The sequence below is a fragment of the Heptranchias perlo genome, chromosome 40 (genome assembly GCF_035084215.1).
Source record: "Heptranchias perlo isolate sHepPer1 chromosome 40, sHepPer1.hap1, whole genome shotgun sequence".
NCBI classification, from domain to species: domain Eukaryota; kingdom Metazoa; phylum Chordata; class Chondrichthyes; order Hexanchiformes; family Hexanchidae; genus Heptranchias; species Heptranchias perlo.
In genome coordinates, this window is record NC_090364.1 from 8809546 (window position 1) to 8837178 (window position 27633).

Sequence of the window (27633 nt, forward strand, 5' to 3'; positions counted from 1 at the left end):
CAGCAGTCAGCGCGTGCATCAGGGGACAGTGCAGTATAAGTACAAAGAAACCTCTAAATACAAATGATAAATGAATTGTACAGCGAACATCCAAACCTTTGTGGAGTCAGTCGTATAAATCTTGTTAACTCTCCGCCCCCACAGTCAACTCTGGTTGGCCCTTTTGTTTGCCATAAAGGAGCATATTGGTCCCGTCCAGTGAAGCTCCTGAGCCGATCGCTCCTCTGCCACTCAAAGAGATTGACACGGTTTATAGCAATATTTACGAGAGTGTGAGTGAGAACGCTAAAGCACTGTTTGCAAAGAATAAGAATAGTACCTCTGTTTAAGCCGGGTGTTACAAAGGAGAGAGATCTTTCGCAGAGGCTCGACCAGACAACAGTTCATCTGAACCCAAAACAGCAGATAGAAGGGTTCATCTGCAGAGACTGAGGTAAGGCAGACGTAAACATCTGTCAGTGAAGCAACATACTTTAAAAGGTTGCAATAGACCGTTAGGGCAGCATAAAGGGAGCTTTGCTCCGCAGCTAACCTGTGTTACACTTGTCCCGGAGAATGCTTGACGCTGACCCTGGATGGGAAATATCCCATTTTTAGCAGCTGACAAATCCCTCACTTTTAAAAGCGGGATAAAACTCTCCCCTGGAAAAAAATCTTTGAAAGGCTGCGATAAAAGGATTGGCCTTTTAAAAAGAAAATGTCATTGTGTTTGGTTATTCTGCCAAATCCCTACTAAGACTTCTCTGCCTTTCAGCATCAGGACAGATGTGCCTTAATATGTTTCGAAGGACCCCCAGTCGTGGTGTGCAGCCTCTTTATTTTCTCGTGTTTTGCCTGAAAACTTTCGAATGAGTTTTTCTTTCTCTCTCCCTGCTTCACATAACGTCGCTGTGCGTATCCCTCCGCACCACGAACCAACGGTTGTGAAGCCGCCCGAAACCAAGAGCGAAAAAAGTAGGGCAAAAAAAAAAGATTTTTTTTTTTAAGTTGCTTAAAAAAAACGCAAGGAGTTTTATTCAATTAAACGACATCGTGTGAACAGAGGGGAATGTGCCCATAGAGCTTGGTGGTCCCTAGCTGTGACGCATTCGCCCGCACTCGATTCTGTGTTAAAGCTTTTGTCCTTGACGGAGAATCATAGAATCATACAGGACGGAAGGAGGCCATTCGACCCATCGTGCCTGTGCTGGCTCTTTGACTATCCAATTAGTCCCGCTCCCCCTTGCTCTTTCCCACTTAGCCCTGCAAATTTTTTCTTTTCAAGTATTTATTCAATTCCCTTCTGAAAGTTACTATTGAATCTGCTTCCACCGCCCTCCAGGCAGTGAATTCCAGATCATAATAACAAATTCTCCTCAACTCCCCCCTGGCTTTTTTGCCAGTTAACGTAAATCTGTGTTTGTTATTTAAATCCTTGGCAGAATCTTGATTGACAGGACTTACTTTGTGCTTTGCAGATGAAACTGTGTTAAATTCACAGATACAACTTAATCTTATTATTTAAGCCCCTTTCTTGGGTTGCGGTGGGATACAAATGACAGGTTACGTCCAGTGCTCTATCTTGTGTATAGATGCTGGCTTCATTGGACAGTGTTGGTTGCTCTTGACTTGGTCAGCGAATGTTGCTTTGACAGGAGAGGGGGATAGGGGGGCTGGGGAGAGAAAACAGCCAGCGAACCCTGCTCCTGATCACTGCTCCCCGATTCTTACTGGAAACTGTGCCTTGGCTCGGGCTGGGCTGTGATGCCTCCGCTAGTCGAATTGCCGTGTCCGCCAACCACGCGTTTCGGGAAAATCCATCCACAGGTGGGCCGCGGGGGCCTGTGATTTTCCGACACGCAGAGCCCCCTGCCGGGGTCGGGGGGTCGGGGGTGGCAGTGTTGGGGAGATGCCATAAAACCAGCCTCCCACTCTTTAGGCTCAGATACGCCTGGTATGATCACCCGGGCAAGATGCGGGTGGCGCCCCTGGAGCTGTTTCCCGTCACGGGTCAGGGTCTATGGGGGGTGGGGGTGGTGGGCGGGTGAGGGTGGAGAAAGGGGAAGGAAACCGGCAGAAGCAAAAGGCAGGAGACTCCAGAACAAGGGGGCATAAATTTAAAATTGGAACTAGGGGTGATGTCAGGAAGCACTTCCTTACACAAAGGGTGGTGGAAATCTGGAACTCTCTCCCCCCAAAAAGATGTTGAGGCTGGGGGTCAATTGAAAATGTCAGAACTGAGATTGATAGATTTTTGTTAGGCGAGGGTAGATGGGGTTAAGATACAGATCAACCATGATCTAATCGAATGGCAGAACAGGCTCAAGGGGCTGAATGGCCTCCTCTTGTTCTCAAGTCCTCACATCATAACCCCACAGATGACTCTCTGTTAACACTTGCAGTCCTGAATGTGGCAGGAGCCAATAATCCACAACGGTGAGTTCCCCTCATGCACTATTTCATCCAAATATCATATTTTTCATTCTTTCTTCTTCCTCACCCCCTCAAAAAAATATAAAAGGATTTACGGACCTATTATAGGACGAGTAATTTGTCACCCACAATTCACACTGCCTCGGGGTCTTTTTATATCGAACGGCAATACTTGGGCAGTACCATCAACAATTTGCATTTATCTATCGCCTTTAACGTAGTAGAGTGTCCCAAGGCGATTATCAAACAAAATTTGACACCGAGCCACATAAGGAGATAGCGGGACAGGTGACCAAAAGCTTGGTCAAAGAGGTAGGTTTTAAGCAGCGTCTACAAGGAGGAGGGAGAGGTTTAGGGAGGGAATTCCAGAGCTTAGGGCCTAGGCAGCTGACAACACGGCCGCCAATGGTGGAGCGATGAAAAACACATCACGTTTCACACGGCAAGTGTTGAAATTTGCGGGAGAGTGCGCTGCGCCAAATTCCACATCGCACATGCTTAGGCACTGCGGAATTTTTGGCAATGTCGTTTTCAGCTTGTTGAACAAATGAAAATGAAGAACTTGCATTTATATAGTGCCTTTCACAACCTCAAGTCGCCCCAAAACGCTTTACAGCCAATGAAGTACTTTTGAAGTGTAATCACTGTTGTAATGTAGGAAATGTAGCAGCCACTTTGTGCACAGCAAGATTCCACAAGCAACAAATGAGATAATCTGTTTTTTTTAGTGATGTTGATTGAGGGGTAAATATTGGCCCAGGACACCAGGGAGAACTCCCCTGCTGTTCTTCGGAATGGTGCTGTGAGATCTTTTATGTACACCTGAGAGGGCAGACGGGTCCTGGGTTTAACGTCTCATCCGGAAGACGGCACCTCTGACAGTGCAGCACTCCCTCAATACTGCACTGGAGTGCCGGCCTAGATTATGTGCTCAAGTCTTTGGAGTGGGGCTGAAAGGGTTAACCGTCGCACTGGCACCGACCCTGCAGCATTGAAAGGGTTAATTGACTCACTGGCCCCGACCCTGCAGCACTGATAGGGTTAATTGTCTCACTAGCGCCGACGCTGCAGCACTGAAAGGGTTAACCAACTCACTGGTACAGACCTTGCAGCCGGGTCTGGGCAGGGCACGCTGCAGACTGCAGACGATGCTAAGCCTGTGTCTCTGTTACCGTTATCCCCTCTTTGAGTTCATTGTTTGAATGAGGTGGAGAAGCTGGCGATCAGGGCTTAAACTGCATTTTACAGGCAGTGCAGGATTGTGAGGATGAGAGGGCTCCAGATCAGAAAGAATTTGAACCAAAATGGTGATACAAGCAACACATGGAGGTGACTTAATGAAAAATCAGAACTAAATGTCGTTCAGATAATGTTCAAGTAGGAACTGGCTGGTGATAAGGGACATTAAAGCCAGCCCTGGTTTGAGTCTATCATTTATATCCTACAGGCATTGCATGAAATTAATGTTCCCCTGACTTTCCTTTAGTAAATGTTTAATATTTGATTCCGCTGGAATCAAGCCAGTGTCAACATCACACTCTCAGCATGTTGAAGATCCTCTTAACAGGCGTGTTATAAAAGTGCAGCCAGCAGCAAGTACACTTCTCCCACTTTTCCATGGGAACTGTCGCCAGATTCGCTGCTCCCTTCTGCTCTATGACGCTCGGAAAGGTAAACGGGGCATTAGTGGCAGGAGGCTGGTCTGCTGCCATCCTCCCGAAGCTGGCCTGGCCAAGTGAAAGTCCCCTAACGGCTCTGTTATTGAGCTGCATCCAAGCCTCACACGCATGCACACACACGCACATAAACGTGAACACACACACATGCACACGTACATGCACATACACACTATTCCTAATCTGTGCTACCTTCATTGATCTCATCGAAGCTAGTGTTGGTGTACTACAAATGGTCTCATTGGACTATGTGTGTGAGTTTGTGTCCGTGCGTGTGTGTGTGCACGTGTGTGTGGACCTTTATATGTGTGTGTGCATGCGTGTCCGTGTGTGTGTGCATGTGTGTGTCTGCATGTTTATGTGTGCGTGCATGCGTCTGTGTTGGGGGGGAGGGGATTGGGAGCACCACTATAACAGAATTGAGCTCAAACTGCAATGTCCCTCTCTGTCCGTAACCACTCATGAAAAATGTCAACTTTGGTAAGAATCAGTGCCTTCAGGAGCGAAGCTGGCCAAACTCAGGGGTCTTTCATATCCGTCTCCTTACAAGGCAGATTCCGGGAGTCCGGAATCTCTGAGCTGCGTCCCGATGTTTACGCTGTTAAATCCGGTTTGCGTAGACCCCTGGCAGACCTCCTATTTTTGCCTGGATCTACCAGTTTGCCATCAGCTTACAGAAACCCAATTAAGTAGCATTGACATCAGGAGCCAGCTCAATGGTGCCGTGGCTCCCAGAATAAACAGCAACTGGTCCTGCTCAGAGCTGGAGATAAATACATCCCTTTCACTCTGTCACCAACATTGATGTACACAAGGGTTTGAACAAACCAGAAGCCTTATTAATATTGGCATTCTGAAATCTTTTTTGGTTTTAATAACAGCATTTCACAACCATCCAGCAGTCTGTAAATAAAATTTCTGCAAATCAATTCAAATTTTAGCAAATTGAAAAACGGAGCAGTTAACAACCGAAGAAACAATCGAACTCCCTGGCACAATTCAGTGCCAGTCGGAAACCATGACTGGGAGGTGGACAGTGAAGGAGTTAAAGGGGACATCACCCCTTTGGGGAGATATCAGCCTTGGTAGAGGCGGGAGCAGTCTTGTCTCTGAGTCAGAAGTATTGTTTGAAATATGAATTGAATTGTAAAGTATGCACCTTTACAAATTTTATGAACAAAGTATATTTTGAAATATAAAAAAAGCCCCCACTCCAGAGCACATAATCCAGGCTGACACTTGAGTGCGGCACTGAGGGAGTGCTGCACTGTCGGAGGCGCCGCCTTTCGGATGAGAGGTTAAACCGAGGCCTGCCACCTTTCAGGTGATTTTAAAAGGCCCTGTGGCACGGCCAGAAGGAGAGCCGGGGGGAAGTGACCTAACTAATGTTTATACCTCAACACAAACACTAAAAACAGATTGGCTGGTGATTTATCTCATTTGCTGTTTGTGAGACCTTACTGTGTGCAAATTGGCTGCTGCGTTTCCCTATGTTACAACAATGACTATACTTCCAAAGTACTTCATTGGCTGTAAAGCTCTTTGTGATGTCCTGAAAGGTGCGATATAAAGTTCTTCCATGAAGCAGATGCTCCTTAGTACTCTCCTATTACATTTTTTCTGTCTCCCATTTTGACGCAACTTTATTTTAAATCATTTAGTGCCTCCACTAAACCAGTGGGCAGAGGGATATTACACAAATGCCTTAAGCTGATAGCACCAATAGTAACTTTTCAGGCTTCTAGTCTAAGCTGCTCCCCTCCAAATCCCAGGATTCTCTCCTGAAGGCAGCAGCTCTCACTCAGGGTTTGGTTCCACAGGTGCTGCTAATACTCTCCAGTTGACCATTCTTGATTGATGCATAGGCCTTGACACCGAGGAGCAGCAGGCTATTCAACTGCAAACCCACCCTCACCCAATGCTAATGGGCTCAAGCACCTTCTAGTTAGGGTATAGTTCTCAGATAGTAATTGTGAACAAAGACCCTGGTTGGTTTTTCCCCATGCTCAAAGTACAGACTGGGGATTGAACCTGGACCCTGCTAGTCTGTACCACACACAGCTACTCACTGGCTAACCTTGCTGAGCCATCGGCAGAACTAGTTCTTTCTACGTCTGAGAGTCCAGGAGAACTGGTAAAATTCTACCTGCCTTGAGTATGGGTTTTATCAGTTTTTAACTGGGTAGCTAGATAGGATATGGCCTTGAAATTGCCCATTCCATTGGAAATGGAAATAAATGAGCTAAAGATAATAACAGCTGGCTTAACCTTGTTGAACTACCCCTTCTACCAAGTTAACAACAACAATTTGCATTTATGTAGCGCCTTTAACGTAGTAAAACGTCCCAAGGCGCCTCACAGCTGTGTCATCAAACAAAATTTAGCACCGAGCCACATAAGGAGATATTAGGACAGGTGACTAAAAGCTTGGTCAAAGAGATAGGTTTTAAGGAGTGTCTTAAAGAAGGAGGAGAGAGGTAGAGAGGCGAAAAGGTTTAGAGAGGGAATTCCAGAGCTTAGGGCCTAGGCAGCTGAAGGCACGGCCGCCAATGGTGGGGCAATGAAAATCGGGGATGCGCAAAAGGCCAGAATTGGAGGAGCGCAGAGATCTCGGAGGATTGCAGGGCTGGAGGAGGTTACAGAGATAGCGAGGGGCGAGGCCATGGAGGGATTTGAAAACAAGAACGAGAATTTTAAAATCAAGACATTTCCAGACCGGGAGCCAATGTAGGTCAGCGAGCACAGGGGGTGATGGGTGAACGGGACTTGATCTTTAATGTTCGCTTGAACCACTGAAACTGGTGGTCAGGCCGCTCGCTCGACAGCTCCTCTGAAAACGCAGCTCTCCTTCACCACTGCACTGGAACATTGGCTGATGTTCCTCTGCACTGCAGAAACTCATCTACTCGACGAGGCCCTGCAATGTGCAGGGATTGCCAAAGGCAACGATAAAGAATTGTGCCCCATGATCCTTGTTTGATCCCATGGGACTGTCCATTGGGTTCCCGCAATGGAAATGCAATGCTAGCCTGTAATGATGGGCTGCCCAATGCTATAGACCGTGGCTGCTAAGAAAGACAGAAAGAACTTGCCTTTCACAACATCAGGACGCCCCAAAGCACTTTACAACTAATGAAGTACTTTTGAAGTGTAGTCACTGTTGTAATGTAGGAAACGCAGCAGCCGATTTGAGCACAGCAAGCTCCCACAACCAGCAATGAGATAATGACCAAATACTTTGTTTGTAGGCATTGGTTGAGGGATAAATATTGGCCAGGACACTGGGGAGAACTCCCCTGTTCTTCTTCGAATAGTGCCATGGGATCTTTTACATCCACCTGAGAGGCCAGACAGGGCCTCGGTTTAACGTCTCATCCGAAAGACGGCACCTCCGACACTGCAGCACTCCCTCAGTGCCGCGTTACAATAGTGAATACATTTCAAAAGTACCTAATTGGTTGTAAAGCATTTTGGGGAGGTCCTGAGGTGGTGCAAGGCGCTAAATAAATGCAAGTCTTTCTCATCACCGATATCTTTACTGTGAAATACGCTAGTGGGATTCTTGGATTGTTTTCCAACATCATTCATCCATATCCATTTGGGAGTTTTAAGAAAACCAATAAGATGTTATTGAAAAAAAGAACAGGCTCTCTCAGTCATCGCTGTCTGTGTGGTGATCTCACAGTCTCCCACCTTCAGGACCAGGCCAAAGAGTTAGCATGAGATGAATAAATTACAGGAAAAGGATACAGTTAAAAAAAATGAAAATTGAAACATTAAAAAAAACTAAATTAAGCATTTAAACAACAGAGGAAATTGACTGCCTCACAAATGATAATTGATTTAGTGATTAGAATGTGGAACTCGCTAGCACACGGAGTAGTTGAGGCGAATAGCATCGATGCATTTAAAGGGAAGCTAGAGAAACGCATGCGGGAGAAAGGAATAGAAGGATATGTTGATAGGGTCAGATGAAGAGGGGAGGGAGGAGGCTCGTGTGGAGCATTAACAGCAACATAGTTGGGCCGAATGGCCTGTTTCTGTACGTTCTATGTAATTCTATGTAATCTTGCTCTAGAGAGTGTCCATCACATTGTTTATGGTGGAGATGGATCATATTCATTAAGGCGAGGATTCGAATTGGAAAAACATCTATGTGTCTCCCAGAATTTCTGTGCATCAATTCATCTGATCTAGTTATTATTAACTGATCTACTGTGACATTGCTCACAGGTAGTCTGGGATCTGGAGAAAGGGGGCTAATAAGGTGGAACGATGCTTCCTCTTGCCTGTCTCATTAAAGCCTCTGCTCAGTTTCTCCTTGCGGGGATGTCTACTGAAGAGAGGCATCTCGAGGTCAAGTAGATGCTAATTGCTGTTGCTGAGGAAAGGGTCAGAAAAACCAAAAGGAATTGACTGGCATTCTTTCTCATTTTGTTTCAAAGATTGTGGTTGTTGTTTCATGAGAATTGAGTTCATCGGGTGTAAGTGTAACGTACAGTTTGCACACTTTCGAGTGTGACACACAAGACTTTTATATTGATCGACTGGGGCTCTTCAGTTAGTTACTTATTGATTGTCCAAGGTAAATTCCTCGAATTAGAAGTTGTCCTTAATTGTGTTTTCACCAGAAATTTGAGCTCTTGTTTTCCCCAGAGCCTCACAATGTTTGTGAGTGTGGGGCTAAGAGTCTTGTGATTTTTCGATCAGTCGGGTCTGACTCTTTCCGCTCCACCTGAAGCTCCCTGTGCTCAGCAGGACTTCCTCCAGTGCATCAAGAAAGTCCCACAGTGGTCGGAAATTCAGACTATTTTTCTCTGCCTGCTGTCAGCCTCCCCATTTTCTTGGCTCTTTACCCAGTCTCTCCTCGATTGCCCCCCTCCCTCCCCAGTCTCCCCACTTTACCCGGTCTCTTCTCGATTGCCCCCCCTCCCTCCCTCCCCAGTCTGCCCACTTTACCCGTTCTCTTCTCGATTGCCCCCTCCTCCCTCGCCCCCCAGTCTCCCCACTTTGCCCGGTCTCTCCTCGATTGCCCCCTCCTCCCTCGCCCCCCAGTCTGCCCACTTTACCCGGTCTCTCCTCGATTGCCCCCTCCTCCCTCGCCCCCCAGTCTGCCCACTTTACCCGGTCTCTCCTCGATTGCCCCCTCCCCCCACAGTCTCCCCACTTTACCCGGTCTCTCCTCGATTGCCCCCCTCCCCACCCAGTCTCCCCACTTTACCCGGTCTCTCCTCGATTGCCTCCCAGTCTCTGTCTCACTCCCTTCTATCTCATAAACCATGGATAGTGCGAAATTAGTGGAATCGGAGGGATGGGGAAAGGCCATTTTGCAGCTGCTCCATTTTGTTCGCCGTGACAATTCAATCTTTTTAGCCCCAATTCCCTGCCTTTTCCTCCATATCCACCAATACCCTTCGCTGTCCCCAAGTAAGTCTTCCTTTTAAACTCTGGAACGAACTTATCCTCTGTGGGTTTTGCGAGCTGCGTGAGCTTGCAGCGCGGGTGTAGCAGACACTACCACCCCATGGAGTGCTGCAGGCACAGCAAGAGTGAAAAGCTCACACCACTTGTTGTATTGCACCACTGGGTTGTTGTCTTCCTGTGTGTGTTCAGCTGTGCTGATGTGCCAGACGGACAGAGCTTCTGCCTGTTTATTCAGCAGGGCTATCACATACATGGTGTGCCACCCTCATTAATATAGCACCAGGCGGGAGCTGAATGGCAATTCCACTCCCAGATGGACATGATGTGGAGATGCCGGTGATGGACTGGGGTGGACAAATGTAAGGAATCTTATAAGATGTGTAAGATTCCTTACACTCCCAGATGGGCATGAAATGCAGCAAATGTAAACGGGGCCTGGCATATGTTTCCAGTGGCTGGAAGGTGCCATCTTTGGTCAACTCTCTTTCTTTTTGATCTGCTCCGATATGATTCAAACCATCTACCCTCATGATTGGGCATTGGTTTTTGCACACCTAATTTGACTATCATTTACTCGCCACGAACAAAATATTAACAGGCAGGAAATTCCAGCTGCTCCCCGTGTTTCTTGTGACCTAGTTATATTGTACAAAGCGTCATCAGGTGGAAGTGGCTTTTGAAGTGTCAGCCGTAGTTCAGTGGGTAGCACCCTCGCCTCAGAAGAGTTCAAGTCTAACTCCAGAGATTTGAACACAAGATCCAGGCTGACACTCCCAGTGCGGTACTGAGGGAGTGCTGCACTGTCGGAGGTGCCGTCTTTCAAATGAAACATTAAACCGAGGCCCCGTCTGCCCTCTCAGGTGGATGTAAAAGATCTCAAGGCGCTATTCAAAGAAGAGCAGGAGAGTTCTCCCCAGTGTCCTAGCCAATTCTTATCCCTCAACCAACATCATTAAAACAGATTATCTGGTCATTATCACATTGGGACCTTGCTGTGTGCAAATTGGCTGCTGAGTTTCCTACATTACAATGTTGACTACAGTTCAGAAGTACTTCATTGGCAGTAAGGTGCTTCGGGATGTCATGAGGTCATGAAAGGCGCTATATAAATGCATGTTCTGTCTTCCTTTTAGCTTTGTTACTTAGGCTTTGGAATCTGCCTGTTACGTTTCAGGGCAGATTCATCAGATCGCACTAAACCGCACGTCTAAAATTTTGCACTACAGCGAGATCATTTATTAATGACTTCCATTTCCTGCCCACAGACCTTGCCTGAGGTAGTTTGTACAGTGAGTGTAAACCCCCATTCCTGGCCCGTCAGAGCCTGCTGAACCCTCCGCTCGCTTGTAGCCGCGGAAAGTGGCGTCCAGCACTGTCGGACACCAACGTTTGCGAGCAGCGCACGGAAGGACCACCTCTTGGAACTTCTACTCCGTGCCCACTCGGCCGCCAGCACTGCCTCACTCACAACATTTGGCGCATTGCTCTTATGCAATGAGGCGATGCCAGGCTTCCTGTGACCGACAAACTTACTTACGTCAAGTTGAGATAAATGTCGCAAGTACCATTTGTCCGTGGTTGCACACATACTGAAACTCCAGACTGGGAGTTTACGCAAACTCGGAGCTTCAACCCGGGATTAAAGCTCTTTAATCTTAAGAAGGTAAAATCATTCCCAGTATGGAGGTGCGCATGAAGGGAGAGTGTTAATCTGCCGTTACAGAAATGTAGGCCCACCTACTACTTGCAGTTCCCTCTAGCTTAACTCCTTTCTGGGAACGTGCGATTGGTAATTTACTCCAAGGTAAATTTTGTTACTTTGTTGGAGGTTCATGTGAAGCATGAACACCAGCGTAGACCTGTTGGGCCGAATGGCCTGTTCCTGTGCTGTAAAATTCTACATAAAACTGCAGCTGAAAATAAATACACGCTCCCAACCCAAACGCAGTCTTGGCTCAGCGGTAGTACCCTCGCCTCTGAGTCAGAAGGTCTTTGGTTCGAGCCCCACTCCAGAGACTTGAGCACAAAATCTAGACTGGCACTTCACTGCAGTACTGAGGGAGTGCTGCACTGTTGGAGGTGCCGTCTTTCGGATGAAACGTTAAACCGAGGCCCCATCTGTCCTCTCAGGTGGACCTAAAAGATCCCACGGCCACTATTGGATGAAGAGCAGGGGAGTTTTGCAGGGAGGCCAAAGTTTATCCCTCAACCAACATCTCTAAAACAGATTATCTGGTCATTAATGTTTATGGGAGCTTGCTGTGCACAGTTTGGTGGTGTTGTAATGGTTGTCATGTGTACTGTCAAAAGTTGTAACTCAGAGAGGTCCAATAAATAGTTTATACTTTGACACCACTGATAGCAAGTGATTTTTCTCAGTAGCAGCACTCTTTATAGAACTCCCTGTGTGGGACATCTCTCAACAACCTTGCAATCGTAGCCCCGCCCACTAAGGAAGTTGATTGACAAGATTACCGCGCCCATCTCCGCATGACGCCATGGTGGCATGCAAATTAGCCGCCGAGCATTATGGGAGTTCCGAGCGCTGCAGGAAAAAGAAACGATCTTATCCCGAATATCTTCCAAATAATCCGAGATTTTTTTTTCCCCCAACAGCTATTGGGGTCAAGTGGCTCCCGGGAACTGTGCGGCACGTAACATGCGGGGCGACTCACCTTGACATGAAAGTGTGTTGCCTGCCGTTGGTCTTGGGCCGCCGACAAGATTGTGTATTGTCAGTGAGGTATATCCTTACCTGTTACTCCTTCTAGGGGTACAGAATATGATGAATGGAGGGAATGAGCTTGTGATTAACTAGCTCCACCCTGGGGACTTAACAACCCCTCAGGGCCATTCTGATTATCACTGACTTATTATAGTCACAAAGGATAGTGCTCTTGCTTGTATTATATATTAATTATTTATAAGCTTTAGAGTGCTGTTTGAATTATTCAATCGATTTTCAGCCCAGTGACCTGAAGCGCTTTCTTCTGCTCCTGGGTACGTTTTATCGCGTTAAAGGCGCTGCATAAGTGCAAGTGGTTGTACTCTGCTTCACCTGCGCCCCAGTTTGAGAAGTGCAAATAAGGAGAAACTGTTGCTACTGGCAGGAGAGTCACTTATCCAGATTTAAGATAATTGGCCAAAGAATCAGAGAGAAGGGAGGGAGGAGAAGGAGGAGATTTCTCCTTTGCACAGCGAGTTGTTATGATCTGGCATGCACTGCCTGAAAGAGTGAAAGATTCAATAGCAGATTCAAAAGGGAAATGTATATATACAGGGCTATTTTTAAAGAGCAAGGGAGTGGGACTCATTGGATAGCTCTTTCAAAGAGCCAGCACAGGCATGACGGGCCGAAGGGCCTCCTTCTGTGCTCTAATTCTATGTAAGGAGTCTTACAACACCAGGTTATAGTCCGACAGCTTTATTTAAAATCACAAGCTTTCGGAGGCTTCCTCCTTCGTCAGGTGAGTTATTGTCTTCCATGTTATTGTCTTGCAATTTTAGGGCTTCCATTGGCACTCTGTTCTCATACTGTTCACCCAATGTTCTGCCAGAGATCTTTAATTTCCAAAAAGGCCTCTGTTACCTCGGCCTCAGAGGGGTGATTGCTCCTACCGGTTACTTGAGGCGCATCCAGTGGCAACCCCAATGAAAACTCGCCGAAGTGTAGCTGCTGGAAAGAGAAATAAAGAAAAATAAGTGGTGGCTAGCCCTTTAAGTATCCAGCCAGTTTAAATTCGGATTGCATTCAGAGGGGCAAGACTGGCGTGACGGGAACGAGCAGCGCAAGAACCTCTCTGTGGATAATGTTAAAGCAGCAGGAGTGGGAACAGGGGGTTTCACCTCTGGCCTTTCACCTCTGGGGCCCTGTTTTAAATCCAGACTGATGGGATAAAAGTGTTCATGGTGTCTGCCGACTCTAAGGGTCCCATGTGAAATGAGCTTGGGGAGTCTCACTGTAGCCCCCTACAGCACAAAATGGTCCATTATTTGTTGCTTGTTGGCAGAGAAGCCACAGGATGGCATTTATATAGCGCCTTTAAAGAAGTAAAACATCCAAAGGCACTTCACAGGGACGTTATCGAACAAATTTTGGCACTGAGCCACATAAGAAGACCAAAAGCTTGGTCAAAGTGGTAAGTTTTAAGGAGCCTCTTAAGGGAGGAGAGAGAGGCAGAGAGGTTTAGGGAGGGAATTCCAGAGCTTAGGGCCTTGGCAGCTGAAGGCACAGTCGCCAGTGGTGCAGTGATGAAAATCAGGGATGCATTAGGCCAGAATTAGGGGAGCGCAGAGATCGCAGGGGGTTTTATAGCTGGAGGAGGTTACAGAGATAGGGGCGAGGCCATGGAGTGACTTGAACACGAGGATGAGACTTTCAAAACTGAGCGCGTTGGTGGACTGGGAGTCATTGTAGGTCAGTGAGCACAGGGGTGATGGGTGAACGGGACATGGTGCGAGTTAGGATACATGCAGCAGAGATTCCAAAATAAATTACGGACAGTGGCCAATGGAAGATCCAGTAAACAAAACAGAACTTCTGGACATTGTGCTGGATCAGGAGATGTTGGTGCTGGTACAGCATAATAGCAATATAAAGAAAGCACACCCCAGTCCACTCTGGGATTCATATACACAGACCTGGTTAACATAGGATGCAGTTACTTTACCACCATAACTGGTTAATTGACACATTATGCTCCAGGTCAGTTAAGCCATTAAACAGGAGAGCATCAAAGTGGAGGGTGTCCTCATTTGAAGTCCATCCTTTGGAGGGTATGGGTGGTGGGGGGGGGGTAGAGGAGGGGAGTCACTGGATAGTTATCTGGAGGCGAAACCTCTCCTGATTTTGTTCCCCTGCTGATATAAACAGAAGATGCAGGAAACACTCAGCAGGTCGGGCAGCATCTGTGGAGAGAGAGACAGAGTTAAAGTTTCAGGTCAACGACCTTTCATAGGACTTTGCCATTTTGTTCGTTGTGGCAGCTGCTTTACTTGAACAATTTGTTCAAGTCAAATGGCTGCCACAGCTAACAAAATGGCGGAACTGGCTTGATGGGCTGAATGGCCTACTCCTGTTCTAATACGTTCCTCGATCATAATTCGTTTCTGATGAATGTTGATCACCCTTTAAGGGATCCATAATCGAAAGGAAGCTGGTTTCTGGGTCAGCGTCTCTGAACAGATGTGCAAAATAGCGACATTATCACACCATCAGACTATAACTGGGCAGTAGAACCAAACAATTAGTGAGTTTGTCACACAAATTGCACCTCTTGTTGTTGTCTCCACACACTGTCATGACAACTGCTGCGATATAGCCATTATCCAGGTGGTAGATAGATGTGAATGAGGAAACAGACAGTTTTTATTGTACAATAACCTGAGGGGATGTAGGGACTGCAGCAATAATTAGTCTTAAGAAGGACATTTAGCTGGAGTGGAATCAAGCATAGATTCATTGCCATTTTAATAGAGCCCATTCCATTTTATGACTCCAAGGATTTCCCATTGTTTGTGTTTATACAAGTTAAGTGCCCTTCGACTAGTCTCATACAATCTTAGCAACGCTCCATAGCAACCGCACCTATCTCATCCTTAAACTGACCGCAAAATGTATTGTTTCTCCTCACTTTGTGTAAGCAGGAAAATACAGTTTGTAAGCTAGTGAGTTTTTATCTGTAACTTCAACACTGTGAATCAGGAACCAGCACAGGTAATCATTAATTGGTGGGGACTGGGTGGTGCAGTGGGTCAGATGCTATCCTTTCACCTCTAAGAAAGATGACGCCAGCCCAGAGTGCTAGAATAAAAGCCTTCTTTCTCCTATCCGTAAACCTATGTGGAAGGGCCTCAGCAGGGCATGGTCTCTTTCAATGCTGTAAATTCTATGTAAAATCACAACTGCATAACAAGGAGACCTGCTGATAACGAGCAAGTTCAAGATTGATGTTAAGACATCTTGCTAAGCCCATCGAATCACACGTGCAAACCCCATAAAATACACCATTTAAAACATGGTGGTGACCCCTTCAACCATGCACTGGCAAACACTTCAGTAAACCTATCGCGGTATACTAGTAAACCTACATACGAATTAAGAGCAGGAGTTGTTTAGACACAAAAGGCATCAAGGGGTATGGGGAGAGAGCGGGAATATGGTATCGAGATAGAGGATCAGCCATGATCATATTGAATGGCGGAGCAGGCTCGAAGGGGCCGAATGGCCTACTCCTGCTCCTATTGTTTTTTTCTATTTGGCCCCTCGAGCCTGCTCTGCCATTTGATAAGATCGTGGCTGATCTGATTGTGACCTCAACCCTACTTTCCCGTCTACCTGCTATAACCTTTGGCTCCCTTGTTAATCGGGAATCTATCTAACTCAGCCTTAAAAATATTCAATGACCCTGCCTCCACCGCTCTCTGGGGAAGGGAGTTCCACAGACTCACGACCCTCCGAGAGAAAACATTTCTCCTCATCTCTGTCTTAAACGAGAGACCCCTTATTTTTAAACTGTGGCCCCTAGTTCTAGTCTCTCCCACAAGGGGAAACATTCTCTCAGCATCTACCCCTTCTAGTCCCCTCAGGATCTTATATGTTTCAATAAGATTACCTCTCATTCTTCTAAACTCCAATGTATGCAGGCCCAACTTGTCCAACCTTTCCTCATAAGATAACCCCCTCATCCCAGGAATCAGCAATCCAAATACACCAGAAAAACCCGACAAAATGGATCGGCAAAGCTGCCAAAATAACACCAGCCAATTCCTCAGAATACACGAACAGACTCAGCAAACTACATCGGCAAACCCTTCAAAACACACGGGCAAGTGTGTCAAAGTACACTCGCACACCCCTCGACATATGCCAGCGATGCCCATCAAAATATACTGGCACTCCTTTCAAAATACTCCAGCACGCCTGACAAGATATGGCAATTAAATCTGTCAAGATACATTGTGAAATCCCACAGAATTTACCGACAAACCCCCCACAGAATTCACCAGCAAAACCCCCACAGAATTCACCAACAGAACCCCACAGAATTCACTGGCAAAATCCCCACAGAATTCACCAACAGAACCCCACAGAATTCACCAGCAAAACCCCCACAGAATTCACCAACAGAACCCCCCAGAATTCACCGGCAAAACCCCCACAGAATTCACCAACAGAACCCCCCAGAATTCACCGGCAAAACCCCCACAGAATTCACCAACAAAACCCCCACAGAATTCACCGGCAAAACCTCCACAGAATTTACCGACAAAACCCCACAGAATTCACCGGCAAAATCCCTACAGAATTTGCAGACAAAATCCCCACAGAATTCACCAGCAAAACCTTCACAGGATTCACCAACAGAACCCCACAGAATTCACCGACAAAACCCCCACAGAATTCACCAACAGAACCCCACAGAATTCACTGACAAAACCCCCACAGAATTCACCAACAGAACCCCACAGAATTCACCGACAAAACCCCACCGAATTCACTGGCAAAATCCCCACAGAATTCACTAACAAAACCCCACAGAATTCACCAACAGAACCCCACAGAATTCACCGACAAAACCCCACAGAATTCACCAACAGAACCCTGCAGAATTCACCGACAAAACCCCACAGAATTCACCAACAGAACCCCACAGAATTCACCGACAAAACCCCACAGAATTCCCTCTGAAACATTTTCTTTAATCCTGCAAAATAGCTTAATGTAATTCAGATTTCATTCCATTCCAAATTAATATCGATGTTTTAATAACCCAGAAATTAAACCATTTCAAATGGCTTTCTCGAGTGACAACAATATAAGTCAAATATTCCACAATGAGAAATGAGTGACAAGTCTGCAATATACTGGTGAGAATGCAATGGCCATATTAAAGGATTTGTTACTCACTGGAAACATCTGAGCACTCACCTACTATTATTTCCTCATAACCTTTCTCTCCTCGTTTTCCATCAGTTCCTCTTACTGTACTTCATTTGTTATTTCATCTGGTTCCTGAAGCAAACCAGTTCACAGAAAGCAATTCTTCACTAATTTGCTTCGCCCTTCAGCAGTGCCGCCTAACAATGGGCAAATCCTTGGTGCCAGGGTGTAACTGAAGTGTCACTTTGCAACAAAAGCTCACACCAGGTATTGGTATTGGTACACCAATTATTGGTATTGGTACACCAAGAATTGGTATTGGTGCAGCAAGTATTGGCATTGGTACACCAGGTATTGGTATTGGTACACCAAGTATTCGTATTGGTACACCAAGTAATGTGATTGGTACATCTAGTATTGGTTTCGAAACACCAGTTTTTGGTATTGGTACACCAAGTATTGGTATTTATACACCTGGTATGGGTATTGGTGCACCAAGTATTGGTATTTATACACCTGGTATGGGTATTGGTGCACCAAGTATTGGTACACCTGGTATTGGTATTGGTACACCAAATAGTAGTATGCCAGATATTGGTATTGGTACACCAATTATTGGTATTGGTACACCTGGTATTGGTACATTTGGTATTGTGCACCTGGTATTGGTATTGGTACACCAAGTAGTGGTACACCAGGTATTGGTAGTGGTACACTTGGTATTGGTATTGGTATTGGCACACCAGGTAGTGGCATTGGTATTGGTACAGCTGGCATTGATATTGGCACACCAAGTATTGATATTGGCACACCAAGTATTGGTATTGGCACACCAAGTATTGGTATTGGTACACCAAGTATTGGTATTGGTACACCAAGTAATGGTATTGGTACACCAAGTATTGGTATTGGCACACCAAGTATTGGTATTGGCACACCAAGTATTGGTATTGGCACACCAAGTATTGGTATTGGTACACCAAGTATTGGTATTGGCACACCAAGTATTGGTATTGGCACACCAAGTATTGGTATTGGTACACCAAGTAATGGTATTGGTACACCAAGTATTGGTATTGGTACACCAAGTATTGGTATTGGCACACCAAGTATTGGTATTGGTACACCAAGTATTGGTATTGGCACACCAAGTATTGATATTGGCACACCAAGTATTGATATTGGCACACCAAGTATTGATATTGGCACACCAAGTATTGGTATTGGTACACCAAGTATTGGTATTGGCACACCAAGTATTGATATTGGCACACCAAGTATTGGTATTGGCACACCAAGTATTGATATTGGCACACCAAGTATTGGTATTGGCACACCAAGTATTGGTATTGGTACACCAAGTATTGGTATTGGCACACCAAGTATTGGTATTGGTACACCAAGTAATGGCTCTAATACAATTACAGTGGGAAAAACTGTTTGGATAAGGAAATAAAAACTGTAGGGGCTAAGGACAACAGTAGGAGTTAAATTCCACAGTGGTCTCTGCCACTAGTTGTTTGCTTCTAATGATAGGAGGAGAACATCATGGTGTTTAATGGGAGCGTCAATCATCCATCTGATGCTCCGCCAGTCTACGGACAGAGACCTGATTATCTCACTGGGTCTGAGTCACCAGCTGCCAAACTGCACCGTGAAGCTGTCTGTAAACTCTGCTAAATTTAGCACAAAGGCTCTTCAAAAGTGAACAGAGTGAAAAGAAAAACCAGGAACTGCGGGGATCTGGGGGTCACATGAAATAATGCAGTTTGATCTGTCATTTTCAAATGGCTGTCTTATTTGACTGTCTTTGATTGAACAGTCTTAACCTGTCAACAAGTCGTCAGAGCCGAGTTCAGTCTCTCAAAAGCGCTTTTTGTTGAGATTAGTGCCATTCAGCACACTAGGTACCTGTGACCGAGATGACACCAAAGTCCATTTTGGTTCTGAGATATGAAAACTTGTTGAATAGAATTTGAAGCATGATCCCACTGGTGGGATGTTATTCCAAAGCACATTTAGTGCAATGCTGGTAGTCCATCACCTTAAGTTATAGAATCATAGAATCATAGAGTGATACAGCACAGTAGGAGACCATTCGGCCCATCGTTCCCGGGCCAGCTCTTTGAAACAGCTATCCAATTAGTCCCATTCCCCTGCCCTTTCCCCATAGCCCTGCAAATTTTTTCCTTCAAGTGTTTATTCAATTCTCTTTTGAAAGTTAGGATTGAATTTGCTTCCACCACTCTTTCAGGCAGTGAATTCCACATTGTAACAAATCACGGCATAAAAAAAATTCTCCTCATCTCACCTCTGGTTCTTTTGCCAATTACCTTAAATCTGTGTCCTCTGGTTATTGACCCTCCTGCCACTGGAAACAGTGTCTCCTTATTTGCTCTATCAAAACCTGTCATCTATTAAATCTCCCCTTAACCTTCTCTGCTCTAAGGAGAACAATCCCAGCTTCTCCAGTCTCTCCACATAACTGAAGTTACTGAAGTAACTGAAGTTGCTCCCACCACTGCTAACAGACCTGTAACGACTAGTCTATCATCTTGGATTAAAGTAGTTCCAAATGTTCTTTCTGGGCACAACCCGGGGAATCTGAATTAACATCCATTTAACAAAAAGCACAGGCCTGCAAATCAGAATTTTTCTATATTAGTTTGCTCTGTGAATGTAGTCTATTTTACATTTAATCTTAGACTATAATTAACATTATAATAAATGCTAATACCTGCATGTACATGGTGCGTTAGTGTGTTGAATTGTCTCAAAGCACTTCACACAATGAATTGCTTTGGAGTTTACAGACTGTTGTTATGTAGGGAAAATTGGGAGCCATTTTGCTCCAGTAACATCCCATGAATCTCATTGGTCTGAGGAACTGTTCATCAGTTTTTGATGGTGTTGGTTGAGGAAGGAGTGTTGACTCGCACATCAGGAGAACTTTTTGAATAGCGGGATAGGATCCTAAATGAGCATCTTGGTGGGTCCTCAGTTTAACATCTCAGCCAAAGATTGGCGTCTCCGACAGTGCTGCACTCTCTCAGTATTTCACTGGAGTGTCAGACTAGATTATGAGTCCAAGATCTGGTATGTGGTTTGAATCCAGCCTTCAGACACAGAGACTACCAAGTAAGCCAAGCCAACAAATATGTGATTCTCCAATGTGATCCAGCTACCCTATACAGGTGAGAACTCAATTTGCTCACAGCCAGGACAAAATGGAAGCCTCAATAGTAAGATGCGGTAGGTAGTGATTTAAGTCCATCGCAGGTAAGTGTTAGCTTGGCTCATTGCTAGCACTCTTGCCTCCTAAGTCCAAAAGGTTGTGGGTTCAAAGCCCCACTTTAGGACTTGAGTATATAATTTAGGCTGGTACCTCAATGCTCAATGGGGGAGTACTGCTCTGTCAGAGGTGCTGTTTTGCCAATGAGTGTTTATGTGGGTGTAAAAGACCCCGTGGTACTATTTGAAGAAGAAGAGGGGAGTTCTCCCTGGTGTCCCTCAACCAACACCACCAAGACAGATTGACTGGTCATTTATGCCATTTGCAGTCTGTGGGACCTTGCTGTGCACAAACTGCTGCATTTGCCGATATAACAGGAATACACTTCAAAAGTAATTAATTGGCTGTGACGCAATTTGGGACACCCTGAGTACATGAAAGGTGCTGCGTAAAAGCAAATTCTTACTTCTTTCAGTCAATAGTCAGGAACGGTATTTAATAGGCATGAATTAACATGGATTAACATGGGGTAACATGAATAAACATGGTTAACATGGTGTAACATGATTAACATGGAGTAACATGAATAAACATGGGTTAACATGGAGTAACGTGAATAAACATGGGTTAACATGGAGTAACGTGAATAAACATGGGTTAACGGAGTAACATGAATAAACACGATTAACACGGAGTAACATGAATTAACATGGATTAACATGAATTAACATGGGTTAACATGGAGTCACATGAATAAACATGATTAACATGGAGTAACATGAATAAACATGATTAACATGAATTAACATGAATTAACATGGATTAACATGAATTAACATGGAGAAGAGTGCATGCTAATCGTTTGCTAAGATGAGAATTTGTTTTTGTCTTTCAGGAATCCACTGCGGCTGGGTGCAACACGTCCAGTGAGCGATGGAGAAACCTTTATCCTACCTTGTAACGCCTTCGGCAAATCCCAGAGAGTACAGCATTCCAACACTTTCGGTTGAAAACATATCCGGTAACAGCACATTGGAGCCCTCAAGCACACCAAGTGGAGGAGCCATATTGATTCCTGTCATATATTTCACTGTGTGCGTGATTGGACTGAGTGGCAACACTCTCGTTATCCATGTCATCCTCCACTATGCCAAAACGGAGTCAGTCACCAACATCTACATTCTGAACCTAGCCATCGCCGATGAGCTCTTCATGCTTGGCTTGCCCTTCCTCGCCATTCAGAATGCCTTGTCCTACTGGCCTTTCGGTTCGCTAATGTGTCGGCTGGTGATGACGGTGGACGGCATCAACCAGTTCACCAGCATCTTCTGCCTCACTGTGATGAGCATCGACAGATACTTCGCAGTGGTCCATCCAGTGAAGTCCATCAAATGGCGCAAGCCTCATGTGGCCAAGACTATCAATGGCATGGTATGGGCTATATCCTTCGTGGTGGTCCTTCCAGTTGTCATATTTTCTGATGTGAAGATCGGCATGCACACCTGTAACATCAACTGGCCGGAGCCCATTATTGTCTGGTCAACAGCCTTCATCATTTATACGGCCACGCTGGGCTTCTTTGCTCCTCTGCTGGTGATATGCCTCTGCTACCTTCTCATTGTGATTAAAGTGAAGTCGTCCGGCAAGAAGGTGAGAGCTACTTCCACCAAACGGAAGAAGTCAGAGCGCAAAGTGACCTGGATGGTGGTCATTGTGGTGGCCGCCTTTGTCGTCTGCTGGCTGCCCTTCTACGTGATGAACATAGTCAACCTGGTGTCGTCCATGCCCTCGGAGCCCGCCTTGGTCGGGCTCTACTTCTTCGTGGTGGTTCTGTCGTACGCCAACAGCTGCGCCAACCCCATCATCTACGGCTTCCTCTCGGACAACTTCAAGCAAGGTTTCCGCAAGATCCTGTGCCGGTCCACAAGAAAGGTGGACGACAAGAACCTGGCTGGCAGGGCCACGAGCAGCACCTATGTGGAGATGTGCCATGTTAACAATATCGTCCAAAGGGCTCAGGGGCAAGAGAACCTGCAGAGTGGAAGCTCAGAGCAGAAGATGCTCAATGAAGCCTTACCCAACTTACCCGCCAAAAACGGGGCACTGGAGATCAGCGACTTGTAACCCATTGTGATAAATTCCACGGGTTGTGACAACCCCATTTTTTTTTCTGTAGTTGAATAGATCTGAATTTATTAAACCTTCAGAGACAGATGCCCCGATGGGAATTACACGGCCCGGTATGGAATACAGACCAGGAGATGTCCCTTTTTCGAACTCTGGTTCTCGGCCGAATTAGCCGATCTCATCCAATGGTGGTGCAATTGCCCTCAGTGTCCCCTTGGCTCGGGAGGAAGACCAGGACTCGGTTGCCACCCAGTGACCCGTGCTGGACAATGCATGTGTGTAGCTGTTGAGGATGGGTCATTGTCTTCAGGAGAAGATGGGAGAAATTGGAGGGAGGGGGTAATAAGCCAAAAGGGAACATTCAGAGTGAGGGCGATCCAACCAGTGTGTTACTAGCCCATAAACAGCAAAACACTGGACACAGAGTTGAGGAAAGTAAGACAAGTGACGTAGAGGAAGGAATGAAAGGGATCCCCAACTCGTTTGGAGAGTTTAAAAATACATTTCAAGAGCTTTGTTAGCTAGTGATGTCAGCAACCTTCTGGTAGAATAGGATCTGAACACCTGGATCACATGTGTGTATTGTATTGCAGGTATTTGTTCTGCTTTTCAATGGTATGTGTACTATTCTGCAGGTACCTATACGTTCTGTAGATACCAGCACTGCACTGTCAGGTCTCTTTATTGTACTACCAGATGCCTGTATCTGTACTGCAAGTACCTGTACTGTTCTGCAGATACTGTACCGTACTGCCCGGTGTCTGTACCTGTACTGCCCAGTGCCTGTGGCTGTACTTGCCCGGTGCCTGTTTTGTACTGCCCAGTGCCTGTACTGCCCGGTGCCTGTACTGTACTGCCAGATGCCTGTACTGTACTGCCCAGTGCCTGTGCCTGCACTGCCCAGCGCCTGTACCTGTACTGCCCAGTGCCTGTGCCTGCTCTGCCCAGCGCCTGTACCTGTACCTGTACTGCCCTGTACCTGTACCTGTACTGCCCACTGCCTGTGCCTGCACTGCCCAGTGCCTGTGCCTCTATCGCAGGTATCTGTACTGTACTGCCAGAAGCCTGTACTGCCAGGTGCCTATGCCTGTACTGCCCGGTGCCTGTACTGTACTGCCCAGTGCCTGTACTGTACTATCTGATACCTGTACTGTACTGCCCAGTGCCTGTACCGTACTGCCCAGTGCCTGTACTGTACTATCTGATACCTGTACTGTACTGCCCGATGCCTGTACTGTACTGCCCAGTGCCTGTACTGCACTATCTGATACCTGTACCGTACTGCCCGGTGCCTGTACTGTACTGCCCGGTGCCTGTGCCATACTGCCCGGTGCCTGTACTGTACTGCCCGGTGCCTGTACTGTACTGCCCGGTGCCTGTACTGTACTGCCCGGTGCCTGTACTGTACTGCCCGGTGCCTGTACTGTACTGCCCGGTGCCTGTACTGTACTGCCCGGTGCCTGTACTGTACTGCCCAGTGCCTGTACTGTACTGCCCGGTGCCTGTGCCTGTACTGCCAGGCGCCTTATGCATGCCAGCTGGTTTATAACAGTTATCATTGGCTGCCTTTTATCTGCTGATTAAACTTTTCAAATGATCAGTTGATTGTGTGTCATTTATCAGCACCGGTTAGAAAAATCGAACAACACTTTCAGTGAGTCGAAGGGAGGGAAGATTTTCTCTCTCTGTTATTTGTAGTAAAACTGTTAACACGAAAAATTTCTTTACAACTAGCAAACGGATGAAATCTTTCCTGTAGACTAAAATGAAGAACGAATAACATTCGCAAGGAGGGTGGCTGATGTGTTGGGTGAAGTCCTTTCACCTTCAAGGCCTGGGTTTGAAGCTGCCCGATTACAAAATGGTGGCCGCCATCGCCAACATGTAAGACGAAAATGGTGGAACTGCTGCTTATAACAGTCTGTACGGCCAGCACCTTTAAACAATCGGCACATCCCGCGGCAGTCCGAGCCTGGCTGAGAGGAAACATTCAGCCAGTGACTCACAGGTCTAGAACATCGATCGCACTGTGTCCGATTTACAGGGTCCAATATGGCGGGCGGCATTGTGCGCGCCCTTCCTGCGCGATCCGCCATATTGGATTGGTCTGCTCCATAGGCGTCCAGGTTGTATTAAAAAGCCTCATTATAATATTAAAATAATGGTCCTACACTTGTAGGATCCTTTTCTGTTATTGATCTGCACAGCGCCTGACTCGTCCCGTAATAAACTCACCCAACAAATCATTCGAACATACAAACATACGAGATTGAAAGGCAGGAAAAGACCAGTTGGTCCATCAAGCCTGCCCCACACTCCATGATGGCTGGGGCTTCATGGCTAAACAATTCTTACCTCCCACCCCCCCCCCCACAGCCATGTAATTTCCTGGGAGAAGCAAAAACAATGGGGAAAAACCCATGGCCAATAAGGGAAAAAATACCCTGTAAAATTCCTCTCCAACTCCCTCAGGCAGTTGAAACCAGTCCAGGAGATCACACGGACCAAGTGTTATCCATAAAGGTGCTAACAGTCAGCGACAGTCCTGCAGCAGCGCTATTTAAAGGGCTCACCCACTCCCTACATGTTATTTCTGGTTTGCCCTCTTAGGTTGCTGGTTAACTTCTGGGCCTTTCTTTGTGCGGCTATTTTATTCATTCCCCAAGCAATTCTGACTTCTGTGCTGGTGCTGGATGGATTCTGTCAGCTTTGGAAAGGGTTGATTGCAGTCATGGGTGGCCTGGTGGGGTTGCCTTTGGGGCTGAAGGAGGAGGGGGAGCAGCAGGGAGGACAGGAGAGAACAGGAGCTGGTAGAAGATGGAGGAAGAGGAGAGCAATACGCAGGAGGCCACACCACAGCGGGTCTTCAGAGCCCAACTCTACGACCTCATCTTCACTGAGAAGCAATCAGGCTTCTTCAATTCACCAAGGAGGCTGTCACTGAGCTATGTCACTCGATGTAGACACAATTGGAGCTCCAAACCAAGGCATGGAGAGCACTGCCCATGGCTGTCAAAGTCACCGTGTCCCTTAACCTTTACACTCTTCCAGGCTGCAACAGGTGACGTCAGTGACATCTCCCAATTTGCTATGCACCATGGTATCAGGGAACTGACTGAGACTCCCTACACCGGGAGGAACACGTTCATCACATTCCCCATGGACACGGTGAAGCAGGACAAGAGGGTACCAGGCTTTGCCCACATGGCAGGCTTCCCCAGGATCCAAGGTGCCATAGACCGTGCTAACATCATTAACATTCCCCAGATCACAGACTACGCACAGTGCTAACACTCATCAGGGTTCAGACCACGCACAGTGCTAACACTCCCCAGGGTTCAGACTACGCACAGTGCTAACACTCCCCAGAGTTCAGACTACGCACAGTGCTAACACTCCCCAGGGTTCAGACCAGGCACAGTGCTAACACTCCCCAGGGTTCAGACTACGCACAGTGCTAACACTCCCCATGGTTCAGACTACGCACAGTGCTAACACTCCCCAGAGTTCAGACCACGCACAGTGCTAACGCTCCCCAGGGTTCAGACTACGCACAGTGCTAACACTGTCCAGGGTTCAGACTACACACAGTGCTAACACTCCCCAGGGTTCAGACCACGCACAGTGCTAACACTCCCCAGGGTTCAGAGTACGCACAGTGCTAACACTCCCCAGGGTTCAGACCACGCACAGTGCTAACACTCCCCAGGGTTCAGACCACGCACAGTGCTAACACTCCCCAGGGTTCAGAGTACGCACAGTGCTAACACTCCCCAGAGTTCAGACTACGCACAGTGCTAACACTCCCCAGGGTTCAGACAACAGAATCGAGTCTGATGTTGATTAATACTGTTGGAAAAACCAGCTTGTAGCTGTTGTCTCTGTGCCAAGAATTACGGACCTAAACGCAGAGTCTTATCTTATAGAATTTATTAGAGGAAATGATACTCACAGACAACACACATGGCAATGCAAAGGCTAGGGGGGACCTCATGTTACAGTTGCTGAATTCAGTCGCAGGGTTTTCCCTCACTTCTGTGCAACATTCATGCTTTTTAAGCTCAGCTAAAAGGCCATTACATCATGACCTCCGTGACCTTCACTCTTGGTTTTCTGCTAACTTACATCAACTCAGCATTCCAGAGAGTGGGCCTCACAACAAAAGCTGTCCTTACAAGTTCTACAGACATCGCCTGTTTCAACAGATTCTGCAAAACTGGCTTTTAATTACAAAATGGAGTCCTAACCGTAAAATGGATTCTTTAATAAAACCTTTCCTGCAAGTGTACCTAACAGCTGACGGCACTTTCTGCTAAATACAGCGACATCAACGGAGCCAGACCTTCCCTCACCCTTGGCCCATTGCCCATCTCCCTCGGTCGGACTTATTTTTGAATAATTTCAGCAGGCTTCCGTTGGGGAACCTGGCCTCGGAGAATGGAGGGGAAACACTGCTGCAGTCCTTGAGAGGCTGCGGCACCGTAACCTGGGCAACTACCTCCGGGGCAGCAGAAGACAAAATGGGGTCAGAAGTAACGCCATTGACCATCCTGGTGCAAATGATGGAGATGCACTGTGTGACATATGGCTGTCATTTTGCAAATCATTTCAACATTTATTAGCCGAGGCATAGAATATAAGAGCAAGGAGGTTATGATGGAGCTGTATAAAACACTGGTTAGGCCACAGCTGGAGTACTGTGTGCAGTTCTGGTCGCCACACTACAGGAAGGATGTGATCGCTTTGGAGAGGGTGCAGAGGAGATTCACCAGGATGTTACCAGGGCTGGAGCTCTTCAGCTATGAAGAGAGACTGGGAAGCTTGGGTTTGTTTTCCTTGGAGCAGAGGAGGCTGAGGGGGGACATGATTGAGGTGTACAA

The 27633-nt window shown here is 46.6% G+C and overlaps 1 protein-coding gene, 1 long non-coding RNA gene and 1 other non-coding gene across 3 annotated transcripts; 2 read left to right on the forward strand and 1 right to left on the reverse strand.

Moving 5' to 3' along the window:
• The first annotated feature begins 225 nt into the window (after window positions 1-225).
• LOC137305659 (somatostatin receptor type 5-like) lies at window positions 226-24353 on the forward strand. The gene is made up of 2 exons (XM_067974550.1): window positions 226-433; window positions 21522-24353. The coding sequence occupies exon 2, from the start codon at window positions 21560-21562 to the stop codon at window positions 22748-22750; it is 1191 nt and encodes a 396-aa protein (XP_067830651.1). The 5' UTR covers window positions 226-433; window positions 21522-21559; the 3' UTR covers window positions 22751-24353.
• LOC137305788 (U8 small nucleolar RNA) lies at window positions 12245-12372 on the forward strand. The gene has a single exon (XR_010958763.1). It is a non-coding gene; the product is annotated as a U8 small nucleolar RNA (small nucleolar RNA).
• LOC137305661 (uncharacterized) lies at window positions 12896-26952 on the reverse strand. The gene is made up of 3 exons (XR_010958733.1): window positions 26706-26952; window positions 14154-14420; window positions 12896-13188 (listed from the first exon to the last, which is right to left on the reverse strand). It is a non-coding gene; the product is annotated as an uncharacterized lncRNA (long non-coding RNA).
• Between the last annotated feature and the right edge of the window lie 681 nt (window positions 26953-27633).